Here is a 25,747-nt window from a genome sequence, read left to right as displayed (position 1 = left end):
ATTTTTAGAAAGACTAGAAGGGAGGGAGGAAGGGAAAGAAAGGGGGGAAGACAGAAAGAGAGAGAGAGAGAGAGAGAGAGAGAGAGAGAGAGAGAGAGAGAGAGAGAGAGAGAGAGAGAGAGAAGTCGATGTGAGAGAGACACATCCATTGGTTACCTCCCGCACATGCCCCACCAGGGCTGGGGATCAAGCCTGCAACCAAGGTACATGCCCTTGACCTGAATTGAACCCAAGACCCTTCAGTCTGAGGGTCAATATTCTAACCACTGAGCAAAACTGGCTAGGGCCAGAATATTTTTAAAAATACGTTTTTAGTGATTTTAGAGAGAGAGAGGAAGAGAGAGGGAAAGAGAGATAAAAACTTTGATGCTAGAGAAACATCGCTGTCTCCTGTACCTCCCTCCCTCCTACTGGGGGATTGAGCCCACAACCTGGGCACGTGCCCTGGACAGAAATCAAACCCATGACCTCTTGGTGCGTGGACAATGTTCGACGAGCCACAATGGCCAGGCAGCATCTGTCCAGAATATTTACAAGATGAATGTAAAATACGTTTTCATGCCAGAAAGGAAGTAAGCTATCAAACTATAGTGGTGTGGTCATAAGAATTTAGCCCACTTGAGGGGTTCTCACTAGCCAAAGAAGAAACAATTTGAACATCAAAATAATAAATATTATTAAAATCCTTTTTAAATAATATCTTCAATGACATAAAAGATACTTAAAATTTTAACATCTATGAATTCATAAACATACTTAAAAACTTGAAGGACAATAAGGAACTAGCTCATTATTCTGAAAACTAGGAAATAAAGGAGAAAACTACACATTTATCCTAATCTTCCTGTATAACTGTACAGATATTTAATGAGGCAAAGTTATTATAAAAGAATTTGTGAGTAAATGTAGAATGAATAATCAAATTGGAATATCATCATTTTGAAACTCTAAATGAAATAATGGACCTATGTGATAATCATCAATGACTGCTTAAACTATTCGCTGAAAAATCCATGAAAAAAATTTATCACAAACTTTATCAGGTTGATAACATCTGAACTCAATAACCAATTATAACATGACAAAAAGAGAGACAACCAGACAGTATTTGCCTCTTAATGTAATACAACAGGAAGGAAATAATAACACCTATGAAATCGTTTTGGGGAAAAAAAAAGGCTTAATCTGGATATTCCTGTAAATTTAATTACCAATTGACAAGAAATACAGCAAAAGGACATCATAGGAATACAATTTGCAAAATTCAGAATGTGGGAAATTCCATAAAGCAAAAGATGATTAAATCATCAAGTGTAATGTGGAGATTTTGTTTAGATTCTGATTTGAGTAAAACATGTAAAATAAAATTTGTGAGATGATAAAATTTGATACTGAATGTCTCATATTACAGAATTATTATAAAATTTAAGTTGCATTAATGATATTGTAGTAATGTTTTTAAATAACTTTTATATTATATATATATATTCATAATTCCAAAAGTTTTATTCTGAAATATTTATTAGTAAAATAACATGGTATCTAGAATTTACTTCAAAAGAATCTAAAGGACTGAAAGATTATATATTAATAATTATTTATGCTATATTATAATATATTAATAATATATTAACTTTTTTTACTAATTTGTTTACTTAACATACGTTGGAATAGCAAGATTGGATATTCCTAGTGAATTAACTAAAACTTAGTATTTCTAACCTCTTGCCTAATCACAGAAATCATTAAGGACTGACGGCAACTATTGACGGACAGAAGCATAAATAAAGCTAAAAAGAGCAGTTGTGAAAGTACAATGTTGACGGGAACAGAAAACTTCACTGTGATAAGCTTCTAATTGATATATTGGGAAGTTAGACAAGAGCAGAGTAGAAAGGATAGGCCAGGTACAGAAGGTCACCAGGGCCAAAGCTCCGGGTGCCTAGCAACAGACAAAACTGGAAACACAGTATTATAGGGTGACCTTTCCTCACCTTGACTATCGCTGGCCGTGTGGTTTAGAACTCCTGACTCCTTAATTGTTGCTGATTGCCCAAGAGACAGTTTAGTAAAGAAAAAATCTGGAAGTTAGAAGACTGCCAACACCTACCTTTGTAATCTCGGACTCACATAACCTCTATAGGTTCTGGAGCAAAATAAACAACAGCGGCAATAATAATTGTGTTGAGGGTCCTAGCTATAGACTTAGCACTGCATGCATTATCCAGTTTAAATCTCACAGCAACCCAAGAAGGTGTGTTGTGGGCACTTGGTGGGCATCAACACATGGCACCATTTTTCACATGAGGAGGCTGAGGTTCAGAGGCCAACAGCTTACTTAGGGCATGTACTGGGAAGTCTTGGTCCAGGTCATATTCCAGTTTTCTTTAACATGAAAGAATGCTTTGAACACTCCATTGCATTGGACTCTATCGACTGGTGCAAACTACTGGAAAACTTAAGTCCATTCCACAGAGCTCGAGTTTCCCAAGCCAGCACCACACTCCACGCATCTCACCTGGAAGACTCACCAGCCCTTCACTTCACTCACCTCCAGGAAGCCTGGTCCTAGCCTGGAAGCCTGTGCGATAGGACTGTCTTCCCCCAAACCCCACCCCTTCTAGGGTGGCGCACGGCCTTGGACCTTCAAACTACATCTCCCATAAAGCCGTGCGAGGTCACCGGCCCTTTACCAAAAGTCAGGAAGTCACCGAGTCACCGGCTCCGGGAAGAGTAAGTGTGTGTTTCCCGCCTCCTGACCACATCCCCTTTTCTGCTCTTCTGGTCTTCGCTGGGTTAGTAGCGGCAGCGGCGAGCCAGGCGGTCGGCCGGGGCGGGGGCCGGGGCCCAGTCTCCATGCCTTCTGCCCCTTCCCCCTCCCTCACCCACCCTCCGAATCGCCCGGCCTGCGGGTCGTGGGGCGCAGCCTCGCCCTGGGCGCGGGCGAAGGAGCGGTGACCCCGCACCCCGAGCGCAGCGCCGCGGGGCCCCTGGGGGCCTTCCCAGCCCGGCCTCTGAAGCGGTGAAAGGAAACGCTGCCTCGATTTGGTTTCACATTAAAAGGACGCTCACAGTAGTGGCGAGAAAATCAACTGTTTCGGGCATTCGACCCTCTGAAGAGACCGGCGTGGGTGGCGCCTGCTGGTTAAAGGGCCGTCCTGGGTGCCAGGAAGGGGGTCGGTTGGGTAGCGGTGGGTGACTGGGGACAGAGCCCCATTGGAGGTCCGCCCTGCCTCCCCTGAGCCAGGGACCGAGTTAGCAACGTCAGAAACAGTGGGTGTTGGTTTGGATCAACTCTAAGACGGTGAAACCTGCGATTCTGTTAGATGGCCTCTCAGAACAGCCCATGCCCCTCGGGAGCGGGGCAGCATTTAGGGAACTGAGTCACCCGCCCTGCCTTCCAGTGCGCACCCCATGGAGGACCTGTCAGTGAGACGGAAAAGTAAACGGGGTGAATAACGGTGCTATTTCTCGGTCGCTTTCATGCCCTGAAGCTAAGGGGGAACGTGTGCGTTTTCAAAGCCTTTCTCCTGAAAACATGTGCTTCCATGAGCCTCGCGCCGGGCTGCTGAGCGGTGCTGTGCTCTGGAGGACAGTTTTGCAGCCCGTGGGGCGGGGGAGGCAGTGAAATACTGCTCCCAGCAAACCTAACTAAAGGACCATATGCTGAGATTTTACAGCACGGAAATTTAAGAGAAAGGCAATGTAGAAGGGAGACGACACATCAGTCTGTGCATAGCAGTGCTTCAAAACAAAGTCCTTAAAAGGTGTGTCTATTAGAATATTTTTAAAGCATTTAGAAAGCTCAATATGAAGACAATGGTCAGGTAAATTTTAAACTAAATCTAAAGAAAATTGTTTTCTAATACCGAAGTCCCTCTCAATTAAGTTATAAACAGATTTTCATTATTAGGTTTTATTCAAATGTTTACATTCCTGTGACTATATTTCACCTATTTATAGTTTTTACCTACTTACAGTGGGGCCTTGACTTATGAGTTTAATTCGTTCTGTGACGGAGCTCGTAACTCAAATTACTCGTATGTCAAATCAACAGTGAACGAGTGAGACACGTGATGCTGGGCTGATGTTGTGGTGTGCACTGTGACGTTCGCTGCGCCAACTAGCGGTGGGGTATCTGAAGCTGGCTCGTAACCCGAATTTTAGCTCACAACTCAAAGCAAAAAATCGGCCGAGAGACGGCTCGTATCTGGAAAAACTCGTTAGCCAGGACACTCGTAAGTCAAGGCCCCACTGTACTTATAAGTAGTACAAAGATACAAACAGGAAAGTTAAACAAAAATAAAGTTACTCTCTTGTCCATTTTCCCCCTACTCATACTATAAAATTAGTCTGCCAAATTTGTAGTGTCAGAACTCTAAAGACAACTGTTTTCAAAAAATATGGATTCTAACCTTTCCTTCTTTTAGCACAGTGGTTCTCAACCTGTGGGTCGCGACCCCGTTGGAGGTCAAATGACCCTTTCCCAGGGGTCGCCTAAGACCATCGGAAAACACATATATAATTACATATTGTTTTGTGATTAATCACTATGCTTTCATTATGTTCAATTTGTAACAATGAAATTGGGGGTCGCCACAACATGAGGAACTGTATTAAAGCAGCATTTGGAAGGTTGAGAACCACTGTTTTAGCATAAATATCTATTGCTTAGAATAGTAGAAACCCAAATATTAACTGCATTTCATAGAAAAAAATACACATTAAAGAAAAGGTACTTTGAGGAATTCATAGCCAACTGAAACATGAACCATTTCCACCAAAAAATAGCTCAGTTTGTGCCCTACCACATTTAACGCATGTTTAGGCAACATTTATTAAGATATGAAACAATTATTTTTTTATATATTTTTTTCTTACTGAAACAGCAGTGTGACAAAGCAGACAAAGTTAAGGGTTTAAAAAGTTTCTGTGATTCAAGGGTAGACAAAGTGACCATTAGAATACTGTCCAATAAAAAAAAAATATGGTCATCTGATTTATGACAAAGATAATACAGTAGTACAAAAGGATAAGATAGTAATTTCAAGAATGAGGCCAAGTCATATGGGTTATTCTATGAGATAAAAATGTATGTTGACCCTTACCTCACACCTTAAACAAAAATCAATTCCAGATAGATTGCAGAATTGTGCAAGGAAAAGCAATACATGGTTTTCATGAGAAACTTAGCTTTTTAATAATTTGTTAAAGGTTCTTAATTTCTCTGAGGATAGGAACCTGTTTCTGGTACCTGCAAATCTAAGGGAAATACTACTTGTCGTCTGCTAAAAACTTCTGCCTTTACTTCTATCTGCTTTAAGCCCTTCTCCCATTGAAGTATGTCTGGTCTACTTCAAATACCTGCTTCTCTTTGTAAAGCTGTTACCTGGTCCCTCTCCCAAGAATATAGCCCCCTCATCTGTATTACCAAAGATCTGTGTTATGTATATATCCCTCATGTTGAATCATATTTAAAATTCCCAACTGATGACAATTTTGAAATGTATGCTGTGATGACAGTTGACTGCTAATTACCTTTTGCTAATTATGTTTTAGAGACCATAATTATTCTAATTATATCAGCACTCAGATAATGATCAATTGTTGATATGAAGAGCAATTGCAAATGAGTTTTTTTTCTATTTTCCTTTTTTTAAGGAAGAAATGTCTTCTATAAAAAGAAATCCAAAGCAAGAAATAGTTTCTCAATTTCACTATTCAGCTGCAGAAGGAGATATTGCCAGATTAACAGTAATACTCAGTCATTCTCCATCTCTACTCAATGAAACTTCTGAAAATGGCTGGACTGCTTTAATGTATGCTGCAAGGAATGGGCACCCAGATGTTGTCCAATTTCTACTTGAGAAAGGGTAAACATTTGAGGCTATATCACCTGAAGGATTATATGGTTTAATTTCTGGGTTACATCTTTTCAAAATTTTCTTGTAGCCATTATTTATATCATCGGACATGTAAATAACTCATTGATCAGTTTTGTGATATAAAAATGTAGCATAATTTCTAACTAAAAGCTTGTAACTTTCTTTACTGAGGAATTAAATTTTCATTCTTAATAGCAAAGCAAACTTAGGAGTTAATCTAATATTTTTTCCAAACAGAAAATGTGAATTTACCCACTATGACTACCATGAATCCCTTGTAAAAGTTTAATATCTTATAGCACATACTGCTTTTTAATTTTATAATTCTCCAGAAAATTGAAATATCCACTATCTATAACTTTTCATCATTTATGATTATTTCTTTTAACCTTCCCACTTGTAAATTATGTAGTAAATGAAAAAAATCTATGTAAGCATTAAATAAAGGAACTATAATATGCATCTGAAAATATTAAGTAAATACTGGAGAAAACATTTTTTTCCTATTATATTTTTCCTTTTATCTATAGGTGTGACAGATCCATTGTCAACAAATCAAGGCAGACTGCACTGGATATTGCTAACTTTTGGGGTTACAAGCATATAGCTAACTTACTAGCTAATAATAAAGGTGGGAAGAAGCCTTGGTTCCTAACCAATGAAGTAGAAGAATGTGAAAATTATTTTGGCAAAACACTGTTGGACCGGAAAAGTGAAAAAAGAAGTAATTCTGACTGGCTACTAGCTAAAGAAAGCCATCCAGCCACAGTTTATATACTTTTCTCAGATTTAAATCCCTTGGTTACTCTGGGTGGCAATAAAGAAAGTTCCCAACAGCCAGAAGTCAGGCTTTGTCAGCTGAACTACACAGATATAAAGGATTATTTGGCTCAACCTGAAAAGATCACCTTGATTTTCCTTGGAGTAGAACTTGAAATGAAAAAAGAGTTACTTAATTATACTGGGGAAGTCCCAAGAGAAGAAGATGGGTTGGTTGCCTGGTTTGCTCTAGGTATAGATCCTGTTGCTGCTGAAGAATTTAAGCAAAGACATGAAAATTGTTATTTTCTTCATCCTCCAATGCCAGCTCTTCTGCAATTGAAAGAAAATGAAGCTGGTAAGAAGTGAACACTCTATACTTGTATTGATGATAATCTGGTCTTTGGAACTCTATTGGAGTTGTATGTATCTACAGTTTCTAGGGGGCATGCTTTTTTTAGTAAGCAATGAAATTAAGCTATATCTTCATTAGAAACCTTGTAAAGCTCTCACCCTAGGGGACTACTCTCCTGGGCAGTTACAGCAGTCTTAATCAGCCAAGACAGATTTCCCCAGAATTAACCCTAAAGCATGATGGTTTCATTTGATTCTTCAGTGAACAGTGAGCACCTGGTGTACAATGAGCATGATGGCAAAGACTTGGACTATTTCGTTTTTTCTGTTGCTGGGTATGCCAGTTCATGTGGGGCCTTTCAAGTCATGATAAGAACCTAGGGATGTTAGTCTAAATTCCATTTAAATATTGTAACCTGACCTATGTTTAAGAAAGAAAAAAAAAAAATCCTCACTTTGGCTGCTTTGTAGATCATGAATTGCAGGCAATTAAGTATGGAAGTCAGTAGTCTTATTGTGAGGTGATTAGCAATTACTGCATGCCAGGTAAGATATTTTATTGGCTTGGATTAGTAGAGTGGCAGGAGAGAGTTTGAGATATTATGGAGGTAGGACTGATAGGGCTTTATCAGTATGTTGAGACTATTATATGTGAGAGGGAGATGATAGTAACTTGGACTATGACCTAAATTAAGGTAATAATATTAGAGATGGTGAAAAGGAGGTACATTCAAGATATATTTTTGAGAGAAAATTAACAGTACTTATTGGAATGAGGATAGAGTATATAATAATGAAGGAAAAGATAAGGAATAACTGCTAGGCTTGAGACTAATAATTTGGTAAGTAGTGATACTATTTATTAAATAAAATAGTATAGGGTGATGAGTAGAACAAGGGAAGCAGGAAAGAGTTAAAGTAAGTAAATCAAGATATTAGTTTTAAGCATGCTAATTTTAGAGGGTATTAGAATCTGGAAAGAGGAGCGGAGAGGCCTGAACTGGTGATACCCATATGGGAGTCATCAACACAAAGATGGTTTTTGAATCCCAGGAAACTACTGAGATTATTTCGAGTTGAGAGCAAGAAAGAAAGAGAATCTCAGAATCGTACCTCAATCCCTCTCAGTTTAAAAGTCAGGTAGAAAGAGAGGAGCCATCAAAAATGGAAACCATGAGAGCAGAGTATTTCTTGGAGGTACTGGTCAAACGGATTGAATGCCGTTGAGAATATGAGTAAGACAAAGACAAAGTTTTTGTGGTTTTTTTAAAAGATCTTTGTTTTGGAGAGTATGACGGTTTAGGTGAATTTGACAAGAGGAGTATCAGTGGAGTGGAAGGAAAGAAGCTAGATTATGATAGAATGAGAAGTTAATGGGAGGTGATGAAGGGGTCACTTGTCAGTGTTCCCCTTCCCTTAGGTCAGTGGTCAGCAAACTGGCCCCTTGAGTGTGGCTCTTCCACAAAATACCACGTGCGGGCATGCACGTACAGTGCGATTGAAACTTCGTGGCCCATGCCACGGGGCCAAAGAGCCGCGGTTTGCCGACCAATGCCTTAGGTAATGGGGAAGGCCCTTCCAAGGATATGAATGTTGTAAACAGCATTATTTTTTTAATATTATGTGCAGTTTCCAGTTGTAAACAGGATAGGTTCCACAGTGACATGGACCAGTAGGGGCTTAGTCAGTCACCAAGGTAGAGATGGGTACCAGCAGTTTGTAATATTGCCTTTTTTGTTCAAGTCCAAGTTAGGAACAGCCTTTGTAATGTATTTTTAGAAAAGTCTCCATTATAAAGTTACTATTTGTAGAGTCACTATACACCTTATATATCCAAAATTTCAAAATCATCTGTAGTAAAAGTCTGAGCTAATACAGTGTGTAAGATGGATGTTAGTACATCTATCTTATATGAGTTATATTTTCTTAGTTCAAATTAAAGTTAAATCTAATTTTCATTTGTCATATGTAGAATTAAATCTTTTACTTTAAAAAAAATGTACACATCATCAAAACAGGAGTACTAAACTCTTGATCACACCGCTATTCAGAAGTATATTCTTTATTATGACTTAAGAACATTTATACCATATGTCTTTATTATGACTCAAGAATATTTTACTTATGATTAATTTGTTTATAATTTTTCACAGAATTAAAACTTTTTGTTTTCTCAAAAAGGAGTTGTAGCTCAAGCAAGATCCGTTCTTGCCTGGCACAGTAGATATAAGTTCTGCCCAACCTGTGGAAGTGCAACGAAAATTGAAGAAGGTGGATATAAAAGAGTATGCTTAAAAGAAGGCTGCCCTAGCCTCCATGGCGTTCACAATACATCATATCCAAGAGTTGGTAAGCCTTTTCTTTTACAGTGAAATCTCAGCCATCTGGAATCTTGAGGAATAAGACATTCTAGAAAGATAAGATTTTCAGTTGCTGAGTGTGGGGAGCCGGCACGGCCAAGGCATACTCAGCCCCAGGCGCCTTATGTGCCATGCCAGCTCAGCCAAGGGTGATCCTGAGTAGGGGGGTGAAAGGATTGAGAAAAGACCGACAAGAGAATGAAAGCTGGGTCTCGGTGGGACACTGCTCCCTGATGAGGAGACAGCGCCAGCGCCCACAAGCCGTGTCTTTATTTTATAGCAGATGCCCCGAGGCATAGTAGGGGCGTGACCACGTTGTTTACAGCATTCTCGTGAGTTTCAGCCTCACTTAACTACATGCACCCGAACTCTATCACAAGGCACTTGGGGCTACGTGTTCGGACCATAGGCTCAAGCTTACAACCACAGCCGTTGGCTATGATTGTGCTGGGGGGGCCCTGCCCTCCAGCTGGGACTTGCATGTGGCAATGAGAGGACCCTGTCCTTTCATTAGTCCGAGGCTTGAGCCTGGCCAAAACACCGTAACCGCGCCCCACAGTTGAGGGGTTGGCCTTTTTGTTAAAAGCATGTTTAATTTAACCATTATGTCTATAAGTATTAAGTTATTGCATACTTTCACGAATTTTAAGTAAAGGACATTGTACATAATTAGCCATTTCTTAACTCTGGGTTAATTAATCAGTATGAATTTGATGTGTTGAGAAACACGATTTCAAAAGCCCACCAGTCTGGGTCCACTTAGTTCAGAGACACCAAAAAAGAAGCCCCAACAATTTAGTACCTGTTTGAGGCATCACCCACGCAGTACAGTCTGGAGCTAGCTTCTCATAACTGCTGGTATCTGCCTATACTTTCTCTGCTCCTAATTGCTTTGAGACTGCTGTTGATGTAGAAATCTGATAACCCAGCCCTATCAAACTGTGGAAAAGAACAGACAGACTAAGTAAGCAACACCTGAAGAGGTCTCCTAGGAGTAAGTAAAGTGCATGGCTTAGTGACATCTATTTTTACTGCTCGGGAACCTTTTACATCTGATTCCTGGATCTCAGTCATGATATAGAGAGGATAATTCACTGGATTAGTGATGTCTGGAGACATGGCTGTATTTAATTTATACGTATATGTATTTTTTAATAGCTTAAATGTAATCACAGAACTACCTTAGCTTTTAAAAACATTTTATTATGGATTAGGATGGAAGGGAAAGGAAAATCCACTACATTTACTAGGGTAAAATTTGAATTTTATTTATGCCATGTATTATCTACTCACACTTTTTTCTTATAAAAAAAATAAGAGCCCTACCTGGTTTGGCTCAGTGGATAGAGTGTCAGCCTGTGGACTGAAGGGTCCTGAGTTTGATTCCCATCAAGGGCACATGCCTGGGTTGCAGGCTCAATCCCTAGTAGGGGGCATGCAGGAGGCAGTCAATCAATGATTCTCTCGTATCACTGATGTCTCCCTCTCCCTTCCTCTCTGAAATCAATAAAAATATATTTTAAAAAAATATGCTTAGCATACCATAAGTACACAATGTTATTAAAATGAGGACAAAATTGATCTTTTACCTTACTGACAGTATTCTATATAACTTCCCTAAAATACTGTCATTAGGTAGAAAGAAACAATCTCTTGTAACTAGACAAGTCTTGTTCTTACAGTAGATATACCTTTTAATTATCCTACTAGATAGTGACTGTATATACAGAATGAGTGGAAATTATTTTTTCCTGTTATTCATACATCCAATTTTTTTTTTAATAGATCCAGTAGTAATCATGCAAGTTATTCATCCAGATGGGACCAAATGTCTTTTAGGCAGGCAGAAAAGATTTCCTCCAGGCATGTTTACTTGCCTTGCTGGATTTATTGAACCTGGTAAGCTTTTTAAAAATAATTTTTGTAATGATTTTTATTTAACATATAATCTCCAAATAAATATTTTAGGCAGCATTTGAGAAATAATCTTTGATAAATTATTGAATAAAATCATATGTTTACATATTTTCTTTGTATTTTAAATGATACAACTTTTGTTTTTACTAATGGAATAATTTTGTGTTTTAAAAATTCAGTACTTGCTCTTTCATATATCTTTCATATATTTCTGTTACCCAAGATATCAGCATGATTTATACCTCACTTCCTTCTGTGCTAGACCCAGCTGTCATCTTTTCAAATATATCTTCCCTGATAGCCCCAAATGCATTCCTTAGCCCCATAGCCTGCATTCACAATTCCTGTTAACCTGCCAGTTTTTTTGCTATAGCACTCATCACCACCTAACATGGTATGTATGTATGTATTTTTGTATGTATCTATAAGGGCAGGGACTTTGTTTTATTCATTGGTGTGTCCCAAACCCTTAAAGCAGTGCCTCTTACATAGTAGGAGTTCAATAAATATTTGCAGAATAAATGAATGAATATATCTATTAATACATGTTTGACCTCAAACTTCCGATATTAATCTGCATTACTAAATAATAATAGTAATAAATATATATTAGAGCCACACTCTGTTCCCAAGGCTTTCCATGTATTAAATCATATGATCCTCAGCAGTTTTATAGATGGGGCACAAAGGCAGAGGGGCTGAATAACTTGCCTCAAATCAAGCAGGTAGTAAGTGATAGGGCAGGGACTTACCTGGGCAGTTGTCTCTGAGTACATGATCTTAATCACTCTGCTGCTTCTCATAGCTCTGGATTACTTTTTCACTGCTGTGTAGTATTCCATTTATGAATATCCTGCAATTTATTTATTCTGCTCTTGGACATTTATTCCAAAGCTCTTGCTATTACAAGCAACACTGCCATTAATATTTTTATACCACTCCTTGTACACATTTGCAAGAGTTATCTAGCGTATATACCTGAGAGTATCATTGTTAGATAGTAGGATATCAGCATCTTAACCTTTGTAGTTATTGCCAAGTTGCTCTCTACAGTGTCCCAGCTAATTTACATTCCTTTTAGTGGTACAAGAAATGTTCAGTTATTCCAAATCTACACCAAATTAGAGTTTTCAAATTTTTAATTTGTCATTCTGGTGGATATGAAATAGTGTGTCACTGTATTTTTCATTTTTATTTCCCTGCTGATGGAGTATCCTTTCCAAATGTATAACAGGCACCCAGTTTTCTTTACTCCTGAGTTGTACATGTTTATGTTGTTTGCCTATTTTTGTTTTTGGTTGTTTATCCTTTTTTCTTATTGATTTTAGGAGTTTTAAAATATGTATTGTTTGCTAATCTTTATTTAGTTATGGTCTTGCAAATATCTTATGCTAGTCAATGACTCATCTTTTCACTCTTTTCTGTGAATATAAGTTAATTTCAATATAGGAAAGGTATTAATCTATTTAAAAAGAAAGCTATATTTAAGTAGCACAATATTTCTAAACTTCCAGATAAACTTAACTTAGAAACCATTCCCTCTATCCTAATTCTCAATTCCAAAAATTCAAAATCTAAAGTACATTTATAGGCATCATTTTATTTTATCAAAGCTGACTCAACAGTCATCTAGAGCAGTGATTTTCAGCCTTTTTCATCTCATGGCACACATAAACTAATTACCAAAATTCTGCAGCCCACATAAAATATATTTTTTGCCAATCTGACAAATAAAGTATGTATACTCTTGATTGATTTACAAAGTATAATAGTAACTACCTATCTTTTTTGCTCCTAAGTGACTTTTTGAAAAATCAGGTGCCTTTACTTGTATATAGTATAGAAGGATTTCTGGTACAAAGAATTAACCAATAAGGCTGAACCTTATTATGCAATATGACCAATAATATGCACCTCTGTTATATGACTTATATATTTATTGTTCAAGACAGGGCATTCACATCAGTCAGCTATTGTTGTGTTGGCTGTTGTCATGTTTCACTTGACAGCCTAAGGGAAAAGAGGTCAGTGCCCCTAACTAAATAGTCATGTATTGCATGTTTTAAAAATTCTTGTAGCACACCCGTTGAAAATCGCTGATCTAGAGGAAAATACTAATGTTAAAAGAAAAATGCTGAATTTCACTTACTGTGGTTTTTAAACTTTTAGTGTTATGTGCTTTCTAACTATTTTGAAAACAGTTATCTGTAATAATTGACAACATAAGAAAAAAAGAGTTGGAAGATTTTAGTGAGGAAAAGACTAGCCATTAAAAAATAGTTATAATTTATAACTATTTAGTAATAATATATTAATGAAATAATATATAAAATGTTTACAGTGTTTAGCCAAATGTAGGTGCTAGATAGTTGTATATGTTATTATTTTTTTATGTAACTAAAAATTTGGACCTTTAAGAAATGAAAAGTTTGTTGGTATTTTGATTTTGTATGTGGTCATAAACTTTAAGAAATAATGTTTTCTTGAACTCCAATCTAGTTTTAGGCTTCTGCTTTCTGATTCTTTGAACTAGGTTTCTGTCCAAAGTGATTTCCAAATGTTTGAACCATTCCTAGCACAGTGTGTCCAGGGCATGTTCATCAGCTGCTTGTTCTTTTGCCCCATTTGATTAGGGGAGACAATAGAAGATGCTGTTCGGAGAGAAGTAGAAGAGGAAAGTGGTGTCAAAGTTGGCCATGTTCAGTATGTCTCTTGTCAACCATGGCCAATGCCCTCTTCCTTAATGATTGGTTGCTTAGCTGTGGCAGTGTCTACAGAAATTAAAGTTGACAAGAATGAAATAGAGGATGCCCGCTGGTTCACTAGAGAACAGGTAAAGTTCAATTTAATTTCCTTCTTCTATTGATTGTTCTCTGACTGTATCGGTTTAAGCATGCAGCAAAGATACTTGTTTTCAGCAAGTTGAATGAATGGCTATGGCCTCTCATCATGCATGGATTACAGTGTAATCAATGTGTCCTATGTTAAGTCATTCTCTGAGATTCTTCTAGTAATGCTGATTCTGTGCCATTTTCTAATCAAATGCCATTCCTTTGGATTAATACCTTTTAATGGACTTAAGGTAGGTAACCATTATTTCAGAGATGAAAAACGGGAATATTGTTTTTAGACATTTTGTATTTTAATTTATAGCTTTAAAACAGTTTTCTCTCAAAAAATCTATAATAATCTATAATAATAAAAGCATAATATGCTAATTAGACTGGACATGCTTCCTTCCTGACAAAGCTGCAGTGGGCGGGGGCCAAGGCAGAGACGGCAGAGGCCCCTGGCCACAGCGGCGGGCGGGGCCTCTGCCCCTGTAGGAATATCGTGTATCAGGCCTCTGGTGTATAAAAAGCTTAAAATCTGTGAAAAATTCTTGTTCAGTTTAAAATATACTTAAGGATAAGAATGAAAAAACTCACAAGAACTTTCTGAAACACCATTAAGTATTATAATGAGAGATAAATTACTTGGCTGTGTTTTGTATAACCCAGAGTATTTGTATAGAAAACAAATGGATATACTTCAGTATTGAACACCTGAAATCCTTCTGACTATGTCTAAATAAAATTAATTTGCTCAACCTCCAAAAGTAGAAATTAGAATTTTTTTTCAGAATTTTGTAAAATGGAACCTATTCCAAAAGTTGACTTTACTTTGAAAATAAGTGTGGAGCATATAACTTAGCTTTTTCATGACCTTATTTACTCGAATATTTTAAAAATTGAATCACAAACTCATTGAAGCAACTAAAGATCCTGTCCTGTACTAAATTTTGCATGTTGAATATGGGTGTTAATCACTTTCTACTGTTGTTATTCACTATAAAAGTTCTCACATTTAAGTTGAATTGTATAAGCATAGAAATAATATTTAAGTATGAGAGTGTTGAAATTCTAATACATTTTATTATGTATATTTTAGGTTGTGGATGTTCTGACCAAAGGGAAGCAGCAGGCATTCTTCGTGCCACCAAGCCGAGCGATTGCACATCAGTTAATCAAACACTGGATTGGAATGAACCCCAATCTCTAAATCAATAACTAGACTTTGAGTACTAATTGATTTCTAATACTACTTATTTCATCATATGATATTAGAAATGTTCACTGCTCTTTAGAATATCACAATACAAAATATCATATTGGGTGTCTAAAATATTTTCAAAGTGTACTTTTCATCTTAACCACAGAATTCTTAACTTTATAAATTATAACATTGCCTCAGATTTTGTTAAATCTGGATCATCCTTCTGTAAAGAGTTTTTTGGGGGTTTTTTTTGGTTGTGCTCCATAATTTTATCTCACAAAACCATATTTCTAATAAGAAAAACCATGTTGTAAAGAACTATGTTCTAAAAATGTAAGTAACCTAAACTCTTGTAAGCATTAGACCAGACATTAAAGACCCAACACTGAAATTAAACATATTCTAAAGGAATTCTCAAATATCAGATTTAAATCTCAAATAGATGTACATCTATATATATATAAAACACTAATATGCAAGTAGACCAAATGGTGGAATAACCAATCGGTCACTATGAAGTGAGCTGACCACCAGGGGGTGCGCGTGGAACATGGCGGGCATTGGCAGCAGGTGGCAAAGCGCAGAACATGGCAGTTGTTGACCACGATGGGATGGTGGAGCAGGTGAGCCAGACCAGGGTGGGGTGCCAGCTGCTCTCATTGGGGCGAGCCTCTGGTGGTTACTGAAAATTCTTTGTTCCCACACACTGCCCTGATCACTCAGTGCCATCAGCGGGTGCAAGTGGCAGCTGCCGGCCCCAATCACCCTTCAGGGCTTCTCCACCTCCCCCTGCTCCTGAGGGGCAAGCAGAGCCGGCAGCCGCCTCTCACACCTACTACCAGCACCAGAGCCGCCACTTGCACCCACTGCTGACACCCAGCACCAGTACCGATTGCTCGGCACCGTCAAAGGGTGCGAGCTGCGGCTCCTGGCCCCGATCACCCCTGAGGGCTTCTCCACCTCCCCCTACTCCTGAGGGGTGATCAGGACAGCAGCTGCCACTCACACCCGCTGATGGCACCAGACCCGCTTGCACCCACTGCTGGCGCCGGCCCCAGTCACTCCCCGCCGACAGCGGGTGCGAGCGGGACTGGCACCTTCAGTGCATGGGAGCAGCAGTGGCAGGAGCAGGGCTGCCAGCAGATGGGACCAGAGGCCACAGTGAGAGGTGCCGGGTGGGGGCATGGAGGATGGGCCAAGACCCGCCCCTGTGCCCACCGCAGCCTCACGGCCCACAGTTCCTTTCAATGTGCACAAATTCATGCACCAGGCCCCTAGTATTTAATAAAAGCTGACTTTATGCCTTATCTTTGAGAAATTAGACAAAATAATTTTAATGAGTTTTGAGCTTGCTTTTTTAATCTTCCCATTACCATAAAGTTTCTTTCAGTTATCAATAGCTGATTTTTTCTCATCTTCCCATTGTAATAAATTGTTTTCTCCTGGTTCCATTGTTCTAGCAGTGGTACAGTTACAGTGCTGCTACTAGTCTATTTCGTCAGTGTTAAGAATTTTCTATTTTGATAACTCTACTAGTGATCAGAATAAGTGAGAGCATACTATTTTATCTGGGACCTCCTCCTTAAACCTAAAATTAACCTATCAATTTATCTGTTAGTTCTACTCAAAGTCTTAAGACAAATCGGGACTCTGTGATTTTTCACTGAAATTAAACATATTTGAAAGGAATGTTCCTTAAAGGTCAGATAGCTTTACATATTTTTAAAAAACACTGGCTTTATGGCATTTTCTGATACGGGTTGTATCTGCATTAACAAAAAATTGTATAACCATTACTCATTTTATTAAACTCAAATATAACATTTTTATTTTTGCCTTAAATCATCACATTCTAAGAAATCTTTGTAAAATAAATATATCTTAGAAATGGATCAGTAAGATTCTAGAGAAAGTATATTGTAGTAATTCACAATTTTGCAATATAGAACTATATTTTACAAGGCTGTTTTGAAATTGTCTTAAAAGCTAATGCTTAAATATATAAATTTATATAATTTGGCTCCATACTATAGTATGTTAGCGCTGGAAGAGAGTTTAAGGACAATATATATAGTTCATTGCCCTTCTTTTATGGATAAGGTAAAAGAAATACTAAAAAGTGAATTTAATTCATTAAAGGTGAATTTAAATAACTCTAATACAATTAATTGTAATTACAATTAAGTAACTTAATTACAACAGTCTATACTGTGTAATCTAGTGCAGGATTCTCCCTCTAATAAGAAGTAGAAACTATTACTAAAAGTATTTGCAGGATGAATCAAAATAACAGATGATAATAAATTTAGTTTACCAAATATTGTTAATTAACATTTTTAGATACTAAAATTTATTAACTTAAATAATTTTATTAGATAAAACTTTATTTTACTGATTAAACAATGGTTTTCTTAGTAATTGATGAAGACTTATTGATAGCAGGACTTTAGACAAAATTAAGACACAGGACATTTAGATACATAATAAAATCTGAACTACATTGATACTTAGAAAATAACTTGCCTTAATTATTATGAAGTATAATGACAAGGTTCAGTTTTATTTCAAGTGTACTTTTAATACATACAGATCCCAAGATTACATAAAAAATTTCAGGTTTCCATAATAGGATAGCAAAGTAAAATACAAAATTATCAACAAAATGTAGTTATAAATTTACTTTTGATATTTAATCCTGTACTCAGGGAAAATCAGTATCTAAGTAAATTATTGTTTTAATAATTATTCTTAAATTGCTAACCTCTGAGAGGTGAATAGCTACATTAAGTAAAAGGAATAGCCAAAAAATGGTAGCAGTTCAAATGCCAAGAATGTATTGTACTGGAAATGAATGTAACAATACATTAAAATTTTTATCTACTTTCTGTTTGGTGTGTTATGTGTGGTTTTTAATGTTTTGATAAATGTCTTCTGAAAAAAATGGAATAAAACAAATTTTAGTCATTATCTGTTTAATCTGTAAATAAAAAGCACAAAAACCTTTTTAAAAGTTATTCTATTGGAAGACTTAAATTTTTTGTTTAAATCTTTTTAATTGTATAAGTTGGGTCATATATATATGTATTGTATTGTATGTATGTATGACACACACTGACCTACATATACATGTCAATAATTTATCTTCACATTTAAAGTTATGTATCTAGTAGTCTAATGTCTGTTTTTATTACTTGTCCAATATTACCAATCTTTGCATTTTAAATTTCTCATTTGTTTATTGTTCAAGGAAGGACTAGAAGAATTAGAAGCCTACATATTTTATTTAGTTGGAAAAATAACTCTTTTAAAGATCAGGTAAGGAATATTGGTAAAGACAGAAAAGAATGGAACAACCAAGGTGAGACCATGAGGTGGAAGGAGAAAGTATAAATTTCTTAATAAACTAAATTAAATATCATATGAAAACAGTACATAGAACTGATCCTTGAACTGTGTTGTTAATGTGTATATAGCAAAATATTAGGGGGAAATGTTCTATAAAGCAAATCTATTATTTAGAATAAAATTTCCACAATGCAAATTTTATTAGGAATGAGAGCATTATTAGGTTCTGAATATTATATATTTAATAAAGGCCCGATGCATGAAATTCGTACAAGAGTAGACCTTCCTTTCCCCGGCTACTGGCCCCAGCTTCCCTCTGACACCCAGGACCCAAAGGTCGCCTGGTCTAATTAGCATATAACGCTTTTATTATGCTACTAGAGGCCCGGTGCATGAAATTCATGCATGGGGGTGGTCCCTCAGCCCGGCCTGCACCCTCTCCAATCTGGGACCACGCGGGGGATGTCCGACGGCCAGTTTAGGCCCGATCCCAGGAATCGGGTCTAAACTGGCAGTCGGACATCCCTCTTGCAATCTGGGACTGCTGGCTCCTAACTGCTTGCCTGCCTGCCTGCCTGATTGCCCCTAACCCCTCTGCCTGCCTGCCTAATCTTCCCTAACTACCTCTGCCTGCCTGATTGCCCCTAACTACCTCTGCCTCAGCCCCCACACCTGAGACCCAGGCATTTCTCCTCTAGCCAGCCACAGGCACCCGGGAACCGGGCTTCCCTCCCTCTGACCGACAGCAGGCACCTGGGACTCAGGCCAGCTTCACCTGGGCCGGCGACAGGTGCCTGGGACTGTGGGCGGTTTCGCCTGGGCCTGCTTTGTCAGGAAGGATGTCCGGGAGGTTGTCTGGAAGACGTCTGGTCTAATTAGCATATTACCCTTTCATTAGTATAGATAGATGCAAATCAACCAAACGGCAGAACCACCAGTCAGTGGAGGGTGGGGCCAGTAAGCAGGCAGCATCAGGCCATCCAAGGCGCGTGCCAGCATGCAGAGGAAGGGGATGGTGATGGGGGGAGGAGGTGGCGGTGACCAGCGGTGGCAATGGGGGGGCGGGGCCATGCTGGCCAGCACCGTCCTCTGATGGGCCACCCAGTTGCCTCCCACAGAGGGAGGCCAGCAGTGGGAGCAGTGGCGGGGTGATGGCGGCGCTGTCCCCTGATTGACCTGCCTGGTTGCCTCCCACCGAGGCCAGACTACAGCTTAGGCCCACTCCCTACAGCAGTGATGGCGAACCTATGACACGCGTGTCAGAGGTGACACATGAACTCATTTTTTTGGTTGATTTTTCTTTGTTAAATGGCATTTAAATATATAAAATAAATATCAAAAATATAAGTCTTTGTTTCACTATGGTTGCAAATATCAAAAAATTTCTATATGTGACACGGCACCAGAGTTAAGTTAGGGTTTTTCAAAATGCGGACACACCGAGCTCAAAAGCTTCGCCATCACTGGCCTACAGCATTTCCTGAGGACTCCCGGACTGTGATAGGGCACAGGCTGGGCTGAGGGACCTCCCCACCACCACCCCAAGTGCACAGATTTTTGTGCACCAGGCCTCTAGTTATAAATATATGTGCATGTATGTGAGGCATGAGTGGGGTGGGCATTGAGTGAAATTTGTGTGTGTGCTACACTTAAAAGGGCCAGTTTTCTTTAGTAGGAAACTAGGACAAAGTAAATTCAAGTCCAAAATTAAGAGTATCTATCTACAAATACAAAAGATCTAGGTTGTGAGACACTTAAAAAGGGATGGAGAGTTTGACTTCAGTGCAGATGGGAAAGGGTGCTCGATAAGGGGGCCAAATGCTTGGGAGCTTTGACACCACAGTGGTAGATGAGAGACAGACACACAGTATATTTTGAGGAGACAAATAATGTTGCCAAGAGCTTCCATCTTCAAAAAGAGTCTCATTGGTCAGGAGACAACTGGAAAGGAATTGTTTGTGAAAATAAACTCAATGCTGAAAATGACTTTTTTTTTTTCCCACACAGCATCTTATCTTCCCCCTGTCTTCCTCCCCTCCCCTTCCCTCTTCCCCCCCCCCCCCCCCCGACTGGGACAGACAAATAATTCAATTTATTTGCCCAAAGTAGAAATGGTCAAAGGAAAGTTAGTCAAGATGGCATGGGGGGAAATGGGTAATTAGAAGCCTGAGTTATTGTTTGAGAAAAAAAAATCTCAACTATAAAATGAATACTTGCATCTATTAATGGGGCAGGCAAGTTCTTAATTCTATTTTCACTAAAGGGTATGCACATGTAATTGCACTCAGTGGAAGCAGCACTTTTCACTTTTCTGTATTCCTTCAGGAATACTCGTTTCTCTTTTGCTGTTAAGCAGACAGCACCTAGCATTGGACAGTGGATATGTCTCCTTTTCACAATTCCCATTATAATGATGCTGTACAGAATAGTGGGGACAGCTATGAAATTTTAAAACACATTTTAAGTTAAAAAATAAACCTTTCGGCTAATGGAAACATTTTTTCTTTCTAACTAAAAGTCTGATAAGAAACAAGCTACAGCATGAAGGATGAAAGCATCCCCTGGCTTCCCATTCCTAGGCTCATGGGAACTATACCAGACCATCCCCTTGTCTCACCCCTGATGGATTAAAAGCAATCCTCTAATCACTTGCGAGGTGGCCTCATACTTAGTAATGTGTAAGTTTCAGCCAGGAGTAGAAATTGAAAATGGTACTACTTATATCTAGTTTAGAACAGAGTAAGTGGACAAGTGGTCCCGTCTGAAGTTTATTTTTGGTTACTTTTTACTCAGCCCATTTTACTTTAGCCCCAAATCATAGTCAGTTGGAGCAGTGTGAGGTTTTGAACACCTCAATAAAATACCTTCTAAGTATTTATTACTGCTTTCAGATAGCAGTAAGCTGAAGTCATCTCTGTCAGTAGGGGCAAAAACGATTTAAAATGCCATTGATCCAACAGCATTGCTGCTAAGAGTTATTTTGCTTTTGATGCTGGGCTTACCTGTTATGAAACAAGTCTGAAAACTCTAGTGCCAAACAGGCTGTATTGTATGGTTTGGAACTCCAAATAAGATGCCCTCACAATGGGTGCAAATTCAAACCTCAGGGGCTGCGATGGTTCTGTCTGCCCTGCGTCTTAGGGCTTCAGTAGGATTGTAGCCATGAGTGGGAAGCCAGGAGGAACTTGGAGTGGGAGATATGCCATCAGTACTAATAAATCGTAAATTTAATTCAACTTCAGATTTCTGAGCCTTGTTAAAATTACTTTTTGCTTGTTCTTTCCGATATATTTCTAAGAACTAATAGATCTCTACTTACTAAGCTCCTAAGAAAATAGAACTCTAACTTATTCTCATAATATTAATACTATTTACATAGGACTTTATATATAGAATGTTGACAATTATTGTTTTTTTAATCCTTAAACAGTCCTATGAAATACTTATTAATACTGTAACATTATCTCCATTTACAATTGGCATAGAGGAGTTAACTTTCTCAAAATCAGCATGTTAATAAATAGGAGAGCCAAAACTTGAACCCAAGTCTTTCACTCCAAATCCTTTCCCTACCAGCTATTTTAGAGAAGTTCCTTAATGCTACATTGGCAAAAGCACATCCAGTCTTGATATCCTCTTTCAATTCCTTAAATTATGGTCATTTTTCAGATTGGGTCTTCTATTATCATCATACTTTTTTTTTTTTTTCCACAACCTCCAACTCCTTATTTGGTTCCCACATTTCTATCTCCAACTGTCTGTTAGACATATTTGTTTGGACATCTCAGAGCCTCCCAAATACTACATATGTAAAATTATCTTTTCTCCCAGGCATGTTCCTGTTTCTACATCCCTATCTCAGAGGTCTTGCAAGGCCATCATGAAACTTTGATATTGTTATCTTTGTCTCTCACCCTACCCTACCCTACAGCCAACCCTTCAACCCTTTTATGTTGTGTCTCTGTCTCTCTCTCTCTCTCTCTCTCTCTCTCTCTCTCTCTCCTCTCTCTGTCTCTCCACTGTCACCACCCTACTCAAGGCTACTCACCTGATTTCTAGCTCAGCTCAGCTTCCTAAATTAATCTCCCTACTTCAAACTTTTACTCCCAATCCATTCTTCACACTGCAGCCAAGGAGATCTTGCTAAAGGGCAATCTAATCTAGTCTTTTACTTACTCTTATTCAGAAAAACTCCTCTGTGGACAAAGGATCAAGTCCAATTTCCTTAGCATAGCAATTTACCTCCAACTCTCTTTCTTCCAACTCCTTATAATTATGTTTTTTGGGGAAAAAGCCACAGACAAGCCTTCTAAAATTTTAAAATGCATAGATAACATTCATTAAGGATCATCTGAATAATTATAACCAATTTCATAAGCTACTGGGTTAAATAGAAGTGTTTCATTCATTCAAAAATTCTAAACTGAATTTCCAAACTATATTTCCATTTGCATACGTCAAAGTATTTAAAAAATTCTAGATCAAGGCCTTTATTATTTATCCCAGTTTTAACAAATAAGCACTTGAGTCTAATAAGTCAAATGACTTCACCAAACAACCTAGGATATGGAAATAGAACTCAAATTTAAATCTTTCTAATGAAAGCCTATAACCTCCACCATACCGTACAACATACTGCTTCTGCCCCGCTATGCACTACACAAAGACAAGTGAATTAGCCAATAAAGAGCCAAACTAGATCATTTAAGTTTTTATTTTTTTCTTGTTTCTTCTCATCTGCACCACGTGAACATCATAGCTGTGTTTCCTAAACGCCCCTACATCCAAGCTCCTAAGCCACAAGAGCACCATTGTGCACTAAAAATATATTTGAAAATAAACAGACTTTAGGAATAGTTAAGATAGATGATAATAGACCGATTAAAGGATGCTAGATCATTCCTGACACTGCATAAGATTAACTATGGTAATCAGATTTTGGATTTAGACAACCCCAGATAAATCCAAAGTAGAACAAGATGAGGTCTTCAAATCTCTACTTCATTTTCTTGCCTTTCAAAATACATATTTGCATTTAATTCATGTCTCCTTCAGAGCTGAGGCATTTATGAAGGCTTTACCCAGGTGAGCTGATTATATGTTCTTTTTACTTTTTTCTTCTTTTCTGTTCTGTTTTGAATGAAGCAGTCTCTATTTTAATCCTTGTTTTCATAAATTAGTTGCTTAGCAAAGGGAAACTTTTTTTAATATTATATATAAGGACACTTTAACAATGTATTTCGTTACAGTCACAGAAAGTCCAACATCTGTTTGTAACTGACTCTGTCATTAGAGAGGATGGATGCATCCTAAAAAGTTCTCAATGGTCAATGTGTCTAGGCTTCTTTTATTTAGGCTAAGAAAGACATCATATGCACAGTTGAATAGCTACCAGCCATATCCTAATTTGGTTATTTGAAATAAATTGTGCATTTGGAAAGCAAGGAAAATGCAATTGACAAGCTAGGCTTCTAAGCATAATTGAAATTCATTCTGAATTCAAGGATGGTCAGTTTCATTTCAAAGCAGTAATGTTTGTTTTGAATTCCTATATTCTGCTTTGTTTCCACTGCAGCATTAATTTACTACCAAATGTAAATTTGATTTTAATAAATCACGAAATGATTTTCTCATCTGGTTTAGTTAGAATTTTTCTTCATTAACTTTACCTTAATTTCACTTACATGTTTTTACTTGATTTTTAAAATATATTAATCACCCAAAACATTGTAATCTGATCTCAAGAAAGAAGACATCAAAGATTACTTTTTCCTATTACAATAATTGCAATTACTCTGAGATTTAAAACAATTTCATAGGCAAATATTCTGGCTAATATTTTTGTGTAAATAATCCCAAATCAAACTTTGCAAAATGATCAGGAATTCAGACAGTCCTTGCCTTCCTCATTCTCACTCAGAATTTAAATATTAGACAGCTATCAATCTCCCTTTTCTTCTTCCAGCATTTAAGCATTAGTTGTTTTTTATTCTAGTGTCAGATTACCCTAAGGTTGAATAAGTACCCTCAAATTATTTATTTGGAAAGAAAGCAAACATAAATTTCTATTGTCTACTTATTATTTTACATATTCCCCCAGTTACTAACAATTCGCTTTTTAAAATTTTTTATATGAAGGCATTTAACTTCTCAAACAAATCTGTAGTACCCATGTGAGTAAATTACAATCAGGAAATCAGCATGCTCATAAATAGTCTTGGTGTTGTTCTTTTCAAGAGGAAAATCATCCAATAACCAAATTTTCAAACAGGTCTTTAAAATGACATACCAGGAACTGAAATGTGATGGGTTAAATTCTCAACCCTCTCAACAGCCACGAAGCCTCTTTCAGAGACTGGTTCCAGATTATTTTTGCAATAGCAATAAAAATTCTCAATATGATCTGACTTGGGAAGGTATACAGTAATTACACAAAACACAATGGTATGTTGCTCCTATCTCATGGGACTGCCCACGCCTCAGTGAATTTGAGAGATGAGATGAAATGTTAGCACTGATTATCTGCCCAATATAAACCCAATCCTAATGTAATTAAATTAACCTGGCAGGTTCAATCTAACCATAATCTATCATTCTAAGCATAATTCTCATCCTTAGCCAGACTGCAATTTACACACTTTTTTTATGATAATGGGCAAAGATACAGCACAGTAGTTCAAGCTATGCAAAAGGAAATCCAGAAAATATCAAGCATAGAATAATGTAAAGTGTCCTACGGGACTTGAGTGAATAGAAATGGCTTTCCCAAGATTGATTCTGAAAGACCCTGTGCTGGTCAGGTCAGAGTAGGAGAAAACTATAATCACAGATTTCTCAGACATAGCAATTGAAAAAAATTCAGAGTAGCTAGCATTCTAATTGCAGTTGAATAGAGTGACTTCTCTTTCTATACTGATATTTAATTTATGCATCATTCTGCATGTGGGATTAGCTAAACTTGCACTCTAATACTCCTTCTAAAACCAAAGAGTAAATTAAGCAAAGCAAAATACACTTCTTTAGGGTTTTCTAGTCTAACAATGTCATGATAATAATACATAGAGTAAGACTGTACCTTCTAAAGTGAGTGAC

The 25,747-nt window shown here is 37.7% G+C and overlaps 1 protein-coding gene across 5 annotated transcripts; it reads left to right on the top strand.

Annotated features, from left to right (window-relative positions):
- Window positions 1–2,669: 2,669 nt before the first annotated feature.
- NUDT12 (nudix hydrolase 12) lies at window positions 2,670–18,324 on the top strand. 5 transcript variants are annotated; one of them, XM_036310172.1, is made up of 7 exons: window positions 2,670–2,733; window positions 5,662–5,873; window positions 6,416–7,002; window positions 9,180–9,347; window positions 11,144–11,257; window positions 13,909–14,108; window positions 15,206–18,324. In XM_036310172.1, the coding sequence occupies exons 2-7, from the start codon at window positions 5,668–5,670 to the stop codon at window positions 15,314–15,316; spliced, it is 1,386 nt and encodes a 461-aa protein (XP_036166065.1). In that variant the 5' UTR covers window positions 2,670–2,733; window positions 5,662–5,667; the 3' UTR covers window positions 15,317–18,324. The 5 variants fall into 5 exon arrangements, with proteins under 5 accessions (XP_036166065.1, XP_036166069.1, XP_036166067.1 ...); XM_036310174.1 differs by lacking the exon at window positions 2,670–2,733 and adding an exon at window positions 2,734–2,795; XM_036310175.1 differs by lacking the exon at window positions 2,670–2,733 and adding an exon at window positions 2,811–3,451.
- The last annotated feature ends 7,423 nt before the right edge of the window (window positions 18,325–25,747 follow it).

This window comes from Myotis myotis, unplaced genomic scaffold (genome assembly GCF_014108235.1).
Source record: "Myotis myotis isolate mMyoMyo1 unplaced genomic scaffold, mMyoMyo1.p scaffold_m19_p_5, whole genome shotgun sequence".
Taxonomy (NCBI): Eukaryota; Metazoa; Chordata; class Mammalia; order Chiroptera; family Vespertilionidae; genus Myotis; species Myotis myotis.
This window is presented reverse-complemented; position numbering and strand designations above follow the sequence as displayed.

Bases quoted from the DNA above. Each gene is read 5' to 3' on its own strand.
- NUDT12 (XM_036310172.1), top strand. From the start codon at position 5,668: ATGTCTTCTATAAAAAGAAATCCAAAGCAAGAAATAGTTTCTCAATTT. The intron at 5,874-6,415 runs GTAAACATTTGA...TTTTATCTATAG, and splicing joins CAATTTCTACTTGAGAAAGG to GTGTGACAGATCCATTGTCA. The intron at 14,109-15,205 runs GTAAAGTTCAAT...TGTATATTTTAG, and splicing joins GCTGGTTCACTAGAGAACAG to GTTGTGGATGTTCTGACCAA.